The sequence below is a fragment of the Pygocentrus nattereri genome, chromosome 1 (assembly GCF_015220715.1).
Source record: "Pygocentrus nattereri isolate fPygNat1 chromosome 1, fPygNat1.pri, whole genome shotgun sequence".
In the NCBI taxonomy this organism is placed as follows: domain Eukaryota; kingdom Metazoa; phylum Chordata; class Actinopteri; order Characiformes; family Serrasalmidae; genus Pygocentrus; species Pygocentrus nattereri.
The window spans coordinates 37,650,533-37,661,139 of NC_051211.1; the positions used below are offsets into that span (position 1 = coordinate 37,650,533).

Below are 10,607 nucleotides of genomic sequence, written 5' to 3' on the forward strand. Positions count from 1 at the left end.
ATTCATAACCCCTGGCAGAGACATACGTGTCAATCTCGAATGAAGAACAGTTTTCTTTTCTCCCCTCATAAATACAGTCTGGCCTCACTGGAGGGAAAGATACAAGTGAGTGAAAACATGGAGCAGAGGAGCGATACTTGACACGAGCAACGGGGGACTTCCTTACACACAGGCTGAAGATACCAATGATGAGCTTGTGTGTGTGACAGTCAGTGACTGCCTCTTAGTCTACTGGGAGCAATGATACCCTCAACTATTTACCAATGCAAACACTTTATCTCACTTCCACAACAAAAACTAACTTGTGAATCAACCTCACGATAGAGTCTCAATGCAGATGGCGTGTTAATTTTCCCCATTTTTTTAATTAGAATTTTTTTTTTTTTGGCCACAGCCCCGGAAACATTTGGAGAGGTGTGGAAGGAATCAGAATCGATACTGTTCAGGTTAATGGTGCTGGTGTTTTTGTACGCCACCACATCAACTATTAATTACGTGGTGATTAGAGTCAGCTGGTGAGTATTAATCACAGCCCGAGGAAGTTATTGTCCTTGCGCTCGATGAGGACACAGCCGGCCCTTAGGCGTGACGGAGAGAGCGCTGCAACACACACACCGAGAGAAAGAGAGAGAGAGAGAGAGAGAGAGAGAGAGAGAGACAGACAGACATAAGAGAATGAGACAGAAACATGGTTGAGAGAGGAGAGAGAGAGGAGGCTGAGAGACAGAAAGTTAAAGAGATACAAATGAGGCAGGAAGAGGGACAGAGAAAGAAAATGACAGGAGAGAAAAAGAAAAATGTGGGAGAAGTAAGAAAAATGGTGTGGAGAAGTAGAGAAAGAGAACAATGGCTAAAAGAGGAAGAGTAGAGTATGAGGGAAGAAAAAATATGGTTGAGAGAGGAAGATGACATGAGAGAAAGAGAGAGAGAGAGGAGGAGAAAGAGAAGAAAGATGAGAGAGAAAAGAGAGATAACAGACAGGGAGAGATAAGAGAAAGCCAGCGCTCTCACCAACAAAGACAGCTGGATAAGAGAGAGTGATGAGAAAAGAAAGAGATGCGGGAGAGGGAGAGAAGGGATAAAGACAGAAAGGAAGAATAAAAGGAGAGGAAGTTGAAACAAACAGGAAGAAAGAAAAAAAGCAAAGATCAGACACAGAATGAGAGAATAATAGGAGAGAGAGATAGAGAGAGAGAAGAGATATGTTAAGAGAAAGAATCACAGAAGACAGGGAGAGAGAGATTTGATAGAGGACTGGTGGGAAAGCAAAAGAAATTGGACAGAGAGACAAAGTCGTGAGAGAGAAAGAAAGGCGGAGAAAGCTTGATCGAGAGAGAGAGAGAGAGAGAGAGAGAGAGAGAGAGAGAGAGAGAGAGGGAGGGAGAGAGAGAGAATAAAAAAGTGAAAGACAGCTGAGGTGAAGAGAGAATGCAGTGATGGTCAAGAGAGATCCATCATAGACAGATGAAGAAAATCTGTCAGTAACTGAGAGTGACGAGAGGAAGAGAAATGTAGCACAGCAAATTGGAAGCAAACGTCGAGCCGCAGAGAAGATAAAAACGCATGATAGTAAATCAGAGAAGTCTGAAAAGTGAAAACACGTTAGTCTGAGTGAGGTAGTTGGTTAGACCAGGCGCTTCAACTAAAATCCCCCAAATGGCTCTAAAAAGCCCTTCTCACTGCCTTTATTAAGGCTGCATCAACCTGCTGTGAGAAAATTCCTCGAGACACTGCACAGTCTGAGGCAGCCCTTCCCAGCAGCCTTGTTCAAATATTGAGATTTAATGCAGTTGTGCTCTTTAGGGAGGAGGTTCAGGCCGAAGAAATACATTTCTCCGCTTAGGGTTTATCTTTTCTGATGTTGTTGCCTTTTGCCATTCATTCTTCACATATGATAATTGAAAACCTCACCTTCAATACTACTGCATTTCAAAGTACACGGCCTGAGCAAAAATATCTGATTGCAATTCAAGTGGCTGCAGTGGACCTGCTGATCTCCCAGTGGCTCAATTTCTGGCAAAATTACAAACAACCTACATTACCGGTCAGGAATTTCAAGCATAATACGTATAATGATTGCTGATAGAGTATAAATATGATTCATTTTTGTTCACTTTTTTGGACTCGTGGAAGGTTGAATTGATTACTAATTCTCAAACTTCAGAATTTAATGCTTTTAGAAATGCCTTGAACTTCTCTGACCTTCCTCTTTGCTCTCCTTGAGGCAGAGTACCATGAAAATGTTCATTAGTGTAATGTTGGCAGCAAAACAAAGAGCAGGAAGAACAGTGACAGCTTTTAGCTCAACTCAATAACTGACAGTAACTGGGACATAAAATTGATAAATCTGCAAACCCATTTTGGAGCTTTCTCAAGCTGCACCAATGGAATGAGCAAAGGCCAGCATGACTGTAGGATTTTATTACAAAACAAGAACACACCTGATAATTATTCAATCAGTTGCTCTGTCTTAAAATAACTGATCATGTGTGATCCTGCTTGATTAGGAATGAAAACCTGCAGCCACACTGGTCTTTGTGGATAAGACTGGACACCCCTGGTCTACAGCATGTGTCCGCAAATACATGCACATGGGCCTTTTGACCTCATGATATATGCTCATGATGCCTATGCAGCTTTGTTTTTTAATTAAAATGAAAACGAATAAATATTCAGGTATTGCTAAAAAAATTGTAACCTACAAATTAAAAAAAAAAGTCCTTTTATGTCTGATGTCCTAGAAAGCTTTGAGGCTGAAACTTTGAGCTGAAACAAATTGGCCTAATTAAATAAAGTAACCTTAACCATTGATAAATAAAAGCAACAGGCTATGCTAGTGGCTGGCCTCCCAGATTCAGATTAGGCTTAAGCCTAGGCTGCACTACAAAAAAAGTAATATCTTGTCAAGTAAAATTATCTTAAATCTATTCAATATATCCAGTGCAATAAAAATACTTAAAACAGGTAAAAAAAACAACTTAAAAATGTAGAAAAAAAGATATAATAAACACTAATACATACTAATAGGCTCCAACTATAGTTTATGATAAAAGTCATTATAAAATGGAGCCGGTCTTAAAATCTGATTGGCTGAGCTACATTGGAAAAATATTTATTGTGAAATATTCACTATCTGCACTTATGATGGCGTTTTCAGAGAAGTCCATGCTTATTTTACCAAAACAATGTCAAACGGCATTATGCATGTATTACAACAGCATTGCTCCATAGTAAAAGAGTCTGGGTGATAAACTGCCCTGCTTGCAGTCCAAACCTGTCACTCACTGAAAACCTTCGACACATTATGAAATAAAAAATACAACAAAGGAGAGGTTTTTATTAGCTGACACCCTAAATCAAGCAAGAATGGGAAATTATTTCACATTCAAAATTACAATGATTGGTCTCCTCAGTTCCCAAACACTTTAAACACTGCAGTACTGTGATATTTTCATTACTTGCCTACATGATGAAAAAATGAAAAGTTTTGTCCTCCTCAAGCCCTCCATAGTTGTTCAACAAAAGTATGAACCTCATTTCTAATTGAAAAAAATGCAATTATTATTAATTAGAGCTTAAATTATTAACTGTAAATTGTATATTGTATCATATTTAATGGTGTCACAACTTTATGGAAGAAATAAGCCATTTGAGGCCATGCATTTCAGTAAAATTACCACTGGTACCAGAGTTTCATGGACTCATATTGTACCTAAGAACATCCCTTAACCGTAAAATCACAGTAATGCTAAGTCCCAAGTGGCTTATTGCTTTATCTCCCACCATGCAAAGATGAGATGGAATTTATGCTCATTGTAAAAATTGTTGTTTAAACAAATACTCTAGGTCAGTGATCACCAACCCTCCTCTTCAAGATCTACCTTCAAGTTTAGTTCCAACCTGTTTATAACATTTTGCCCACCCTCACCACCCCTTACCTAACACTAATGCTTCTGATGGAGCCTATCCAGGACTACTGCTTAAGTTAATTAAGATGGTTTAGGTGCAGCAGATTGTGGTTGGACTCAGACACCACAGGATCGTAAATCTCCAGGACTAGGCTGGTGATCACTCGATAATTTGGTCAATGCAAAAACGTACACAGCAACACACAGGACACAGTACCTGTTATAAAAGACTCCTCTGCAGATCACAGGCTACCCACTATCATCAAGTGCTGCTGGTCTGGGTCATTTGCATTGAGCAGAGTGAGGTAGTTCGTAAGACCATACACTTCAACTGAAATCCCCCAAATGGTTCTAAATTTCTTCTCACTGCCTTTATTAGGCCTACATCAGCCTGCTCTGAGGAAATTCCTGGAGACATCACCCAGAGAATCTCGTTTTAAATCAGTCAGAGGCAGCCCTTCAGTAGTAGCCCTGCTCAAATATTGAGATTTAATGCAGTTGTGCTCTTTAGAGAGGAGGTTCAGGCTGATGAAATACATTTCTCCACTTAAGGTTTATATTTTATGATGTTGTTGCCTTTTGCCATTCGTTCTTCACATGTGATAATTGGGACCCACGCCTTCAATATTTCCTGCATTTCAAAGTACACGGCCCGTGCAAAAATATCTGATTGCCACCCAGGTGGCTGTGCTCGACCTGCTGTTCTCCCAGTGGCTCAATTTCTGGCAAATTACAAACAACCTATATTACCAGCCAGGAATTTCATGCATAACACATATAATGATTTCTGATATATTATAAATATGAGATATTTTTGTTCAGGAAACCTACGGTAGATCCCCACAGTTGGTGTTCAGCCCCCTAGAGCAAGTCATAGCACAGAATACTCTAGTCAGTGCAGACAGTACACAGTAACACACAGGACAGAGTAACAGTAACGGAAGATTCTCTTGCCGACCACAGACTACCTGGCATCATCAGCTGCTGCTGGTCGGAGCTATTTGCATAAGTTGTCTGAAGGACATTCCCAATCACCACATCCACAAAAGCCACAAATGCAGAGGTGATGCAGCACCACAGGAAATAACATAAATAAGGCTGGAAAATGAGGGTGCTGAAAGATTTTTCACATAAATAAAGCCATCAACAATCACTTTCATTTGAGGCTGACTCAGAGACAGTTGCCAAAAGAGCATCATTACCATAGACATTACTGGAAGCCCTGGACATCCAGGCCATCAAAGATGATCATCTCATAAATTCCACATGCCATATAATGGGCCTGTCACTCTGAGGGATGAGGAAAAATAATCCCCTGCGGATTTTTATCTTCCATAGAGTTTATGCTTATTAGGGCTAAATAGGTCTCCTCTCTTGTTTGTTTAACGAGCTCTATAGACTTCAAGCCCAAAGATTTTTCACAGTCTTAAAGCCCACACATGCACCTCATATATAAAGATCTTATTTCCCCATCTCACACCTCAATTAAAAATTAAAAAAAAAAAAAAAAATTATTGGTAGCACTGATTTACTCATTTGCCAAAGTGGAAAACAGATGTAATAAAAATGACCTTGTGAAACTATCTGGGTTTTTGAAATGTTTTTTTGCTGCCAACAGAAGTTCATCGTGAAGCATCACCTTCAGGGAAGAGTGGTTTGGGTTGTAAAAGTCCGCCCACAAAGCCTGCTAATTGATTGTTTATTCCTGTTAGGGTTAAGGCATAACTCAGAGACAGCAGTACCACCCCACTAATTGCAGCTTTGAAAAAAGTGCATTTCTCTGTTCATTAACAATAGCTGCATCTTTCGGAAGTACACACAGTGCAGGTCCTCTCAGCAAACAGAGCCCAAGCAAAATGGCTTTTCATCTGCCATTGTTAAATAAGGAACTGGGAGCATGTTCAGGATTGCAAACGATTCCAAATCATCATCATCTTTCAAACTGAATTCACTTCAATGCACTCCAGCACTGCCTCAATATTAACACAATAAGCAGAGGGTTCACAGTGTATGCATTTTCTTTTCTTCCTTTTTTTTTTATTTGAGGAATGCATTTTTCACTGTTTGGTGCACTGAGCACCTCATGTTTCATCAAGTCAAAGTCAAGTCGCCTACATCGCAAGTGTTTTTCCTATACTGACCAATCAGATCAAGGCAAAGGTGGGCCGCTGGTGACAGTTGTATCAGAAGAGAGATGAGTGGCTTTGATTACTTAGTTAGCTTGAACTGCATGATTTCATGTCTTAAAATCACAACATAAAAACAAAGCAGCTTCTATAGTTTTTTAGGTTTAGCTTGTTTTTGCTTATAGCTTATATTTCCGGTTTGATCCCTAGCGCTGACAGTACGTGACTGAAAGGCCCTTGAGCAAGGCACCTAACCCCCAACTGCTCCCCAGGAGCTGCAGATAGGGCTGCCTACCACTCCGGGCAAGTGTGCTCACTGCCCCCTAGTGTGTATGTGGTCTTTCACTTCATGGATGGGTTAAATGTGGAGGTGAAATGTCCCTGTTGAGGGACTAATAAGGGTCATTTAATCTTAATAGCACCAGGCTTGCTAGTTAAATAGTTATTAAGCTTTCTGCCTAGACATATCACAATGATAGTGTTACAACTCAACTTCTCAACTTGTACTTCTTAATAAGATAACGGAGTCACTCACTTCGTTTCTAGCACGCATTAACCTGACGGTGCATCTTTATTAAACAAAACTCCCGGTTAACATCCATCAGGGGCAAAGTTCCCTCGGTGACACGCATGCGCGTTGCGTGCCCCCCCCCAACTCTCTTCCTCACTAGGAACACACAACATTCAGCCATGGGGGGGGGGGCGCCCCAAACAATCCACAGTTACAACATCCCTCCCCCCAAAGTCCGAACTAGGAACCCCAGTCTTTTCTTAATATATATAGTTATAACTACTAAATAAAGGAACACATGAACTTGAACTAACTGAGAGTGAGGGGTAGACTGCCCACACTCTCGCGGATAGGCCGGGGGATTATTATGCCCCTTCTTGAGGCCCTCCGCCCTAATTACGTCTACAAATTTAAACGAGAAGGTACTTTCCTCACTCTAGAAGATCTCCGGGGCACAACAGCAGGTTCGCGGTCATCCGTTTCTGCCAACTCTGGGCCCGGAACCTCATCCGCCTCTGGGAGCTCCGCGTCAGAGTCTGCCGGAGGAACAGGACCGGGCTGGTCGCTACTCTCCGGCTCCCAGTCCGGTCTGGCTTGCAGCGAAGTGTTTCTGCATAGCAGGTGGTCGACGTGCCTACGCCACACATTCCCTGCTACCTCCACCCTGTAAGACAGAGGCCCCGTCTTGTCGATCACTGTGCCTGGCAGCCACTTCTCCCGACCAGAAAAATCTCTGACCCACACAGCGGCACTGAGTGGTAGGTCTCGAATGACTGAATTTCTTTTGGAGTTGGCCACCATTGTCTCCTGACCACGGAGAACCCTCGATTGAATGTCTGGCCGCAGCAGATCCCATCTGGTGCGCACACGGCGACCGAACAGCATCTCTGCTGGGGACTGCCCGGTGGTGGCATGCGGAGTGAACCGATATGCCGCCAAGAATCTTGCAAGCCTGGCCCTTAGTGTTCCCCCTGACATTTTCTTCAATGATTTTTTTAGCGTTTGGACTGCCCTCTCCACCAGCCCGTTTGAGGACGGATGGTAGGGCGCAGAGGTCAGGTGGCGAACACCATTCACCTTCAGAAACTCCTCAAATTCAGAGCTGGTGAACACAGAGGCATTATCTGACACAACAGTGTGAGGGAGGCCATGTGTGCTGAACACATCACGCAGATGGTCCACGGTAGAGGTTGAAGTGGCGGACTTCACTGGAAACACTTCCAGCCACTTGGAGTGGGAGTCAACCAGCACCAGGAACATTTCGCCTAAAAAGGGGCCAGCGTAATCAACGTGCAGGCGTGTCCAAGGCTTGCCAGGCCACTCCCATGGACACATGGGCGCCGCCGGGGGAGCGTTCCTGATTTGTTGACAAGCAGTGCAGGATTTCACTAGATCTTCTAGGGCCGCGTCTAGCCCAGGCCACCACATGTACGCCCGTGCTACAGCTTTCATCCGTGATGCCCCAGGGTGAGCCTCATGTAGCTCTTCCATGAGGGCTCGCTGACCCCGGGGGGGAATTATGACCCGGAGCCCCCATAACAGAACTCCATCTTCAACAGTGAGCTCATCGCGCCTCTTGAAATATGGCAGCAACTCACTCGCTGGGCAGGTCAGAGGCCAACCCGCCGTCACAAATTGGCATACTCGAGCCAACAGGGGGTCCCGACGGGTCCAATCTTTTAACTGTCCACTGGTGATGGGCGCTGTCTGAAGCTGCTGCATCAGACACACAAGCTCTGGGGGAGTCGGCGGGTCTGGTGCATTGTGGGGCAACGGCAGCCTACTCAAGCCGTCTGCGTGCGCGATCAGCGCCCCCGGTTTATAAGTCAGGGTGTATTGGTATTGCATCAGGAGGAGTGCCCACCTTTGCAGGCGTGCTGAGGCTGTGGGCTGTATATTTTTCAGCTCCCCGAGCAACCCAAGAAGGGGCTTGTGATCTGTCTGGATTGTGAATTGGTGCCCATATACGAACTGGTGGAATTTCTTAACTGCGTAGATCACTGCCAAAGCCTCCTTCTCCACTTGGGCATACTTCCTTTCGGCTGGAGTGAGGGCTCGGGAGGCAAAGCACACTGGCCGTTCAGTTCCATCTTGGTACTTGTGTGACAGCACCGCGCCAAGGCCAAAGGGTGAAGCATCAGCAGCGATCACCAGTGGTGATGCAGGGTTGTAGTGAGCCAGCAGCGCCTCTGACGTCAGCATGGCCTTTGATTCCTTGAATGCTTTGTCATGTACAGCAATCCATTCCCACTTCGCTCCTGTCCGGAGCAAAGCATGCAGAGGGGCGAGCACTGAGGCCAAGTCTGGAAGGAAGCGCCCATAATAGTTGAGCATGCCCAGGTATGCTCGGAGCTCACTGGCGTTCTGTGGCTTTGGGGCATCCTTGATTGCCTGTACTTTCTTTTCCAGGGGCTGTAGCCCCCTTGCTGAAATCTTATGGCCCAGATATTCCACTTCAGGGGCCATAAAAACGCATTTGGACCGTTTTAGTCGAAGCCCTGCTTCCTCTAGCCGAGACAACACTAGGTCCAGGGTGCGCAGGTGTTGGGCCTGGGTGACACCTGTCAAAAGTATGTCATCTAGGTACACAGCAACGTGGTCTATCCCTGCCAGCAAGCCTTCCATCGCCCTCTGAAAAATGGCACATGCAGATGACACACCAAATGGAAGGCGCGTGTACTGGAATAAACCGCGATGGGTATTTATCGTTACAAGTTTTCGCGAGTCTTCTGCTAAAACCAGCTGCTGGTATGCATGGGACATATCTAACTTGGAAAAGCAGACACCTCCAGCCAGCTTGGCGAATAGCTCGTCGATGCGTGGGAGTGGGTAGTGTTCTACTCGAGATGCCACGTTCACTGTCAGTTTATAGTCTCCACAGATGCGGATGGAACCATCTCCCTTTAGAACTGGCACAATTGGAGCAGCCCACTCTGAGTAAGTCACCGGCTGGAGGATCCCTGATTCCACTAACCGAGTCAACTCTGTTTCGACTTTCTTTTGCAAGGCCAGCGGAACCGGCCGCGCTTTGCAGAAACGCGGCGGCACCGTGTCATCCACATTAATGGTTACTTTTGTTCCCTTTAACTCCCCTAGCTTATCTTCAAACACAGACTTGTGATCTTCAAGAACAGCTGCTAGGGAGCAATCAGACACCAGGAAGAGCCCGTCCAGCAGCGCAGGCCAATCTAAGGGCAGAATTTTGATCCAGTCACGCCCCAGCAAATTGGAGCCCTCACCCGCCACCACAAGTGCGCTAAGGTGGTAGGGGTTCCCTTTGTAAGACACCGTTACTTGAGTAGCCCCCTTCAATCTGATGTGCTGGCCGGTGTATGATCTGAGAGAAATGTTACATGGTTCCAAAACCAGCGAGGGTGTGTGTGCATGCAGCTGTGAAAACGTACTTTCTGACATGACAGTGCGGGACGCCCCAGTGTCAACCTCAAACCGTGTCTCCGTGCCATTGATGTTTAAATCCAGAATTATTTGGCTGGGTGCTTTCTCTGTCACAGCAAGGACATGTGCGAGGTCTTCTTCCACACTGTCATCCCGTCCATCCGGGTGCTGCTCAGTGATTGCATTGGCCCCAGCCCGGCCAGGCATAGGGCTCTGGCTATCCCGTTCCTTTTTGCGACACCAGCGGGCGATATGGCCCCGCTTACTGCAGTAGCGGCACTCTACATCTTTAAATCGGCAGCTCTCAGGCCTGTGGGCCTCACCACATCTGTAGCAGCTCTGTGACTGAGATGGTGTTGCTTTGGTGCTAGGCCCCCTCATAGCCTTGCTGGACGGATAACGTGGTGCCACTTTGTTGATGTCTTTTGGGGGCTGTAAGGCTAAAGCCCCCTTCTCCGCCGTTTCAAAAGCCAAGCACGTCTCTAATGCTTTCACCCATGTTAAATTGGAGACTGCCAAGAGACGTTTTTGGAGCTGCTCACTATTTATGCCCCACACGAGCTGGTCCCTCAGCCTTTCTTCTAACGTGGCGGCAAATTCACATCGCGCAGCCTGATGTTTCAAACGCGCAACGAGAGAGTTCACAGATTCATCACAGCTGCGTGT

General features: G+C 45.4%; 1 protein-coding gene across 1 annotated transcript; it reads right to left on the reverse strand.

Annotated features, from left to right (window-relative positions):
* Positions 1–6,942: 6,942 nt before the first annotated feature.
* On the reverse strand, positions 6,943–10,356 carry LOC108427020 (uncharacterized protein K02A2.6-like). Its single transcript, XM_017696900.2, has one exon. It carries the CDS (start codon positions 10,320–10,322, stop codon positions 6,948–6,950), a length of 3,375 nt encoding a protein of 1,124 aa, XP_017552389.2. The 5' UTR covers positions 10,323–10,356; the 3' UTR covers positions 6,943–6,947.
* Between the last annotated feature and the right edge of the window lie 251 nt (positions 10,357–10,607).

Coding starts and splice junctions, on each gene's coding strand:
- LOC108427020 (XM_017696900.2), bottom strand. CDS start 10,322: ATGAGGGGGCCTAGCACCAAAGCAACACCATCTCAGTCACAGAGCTGC.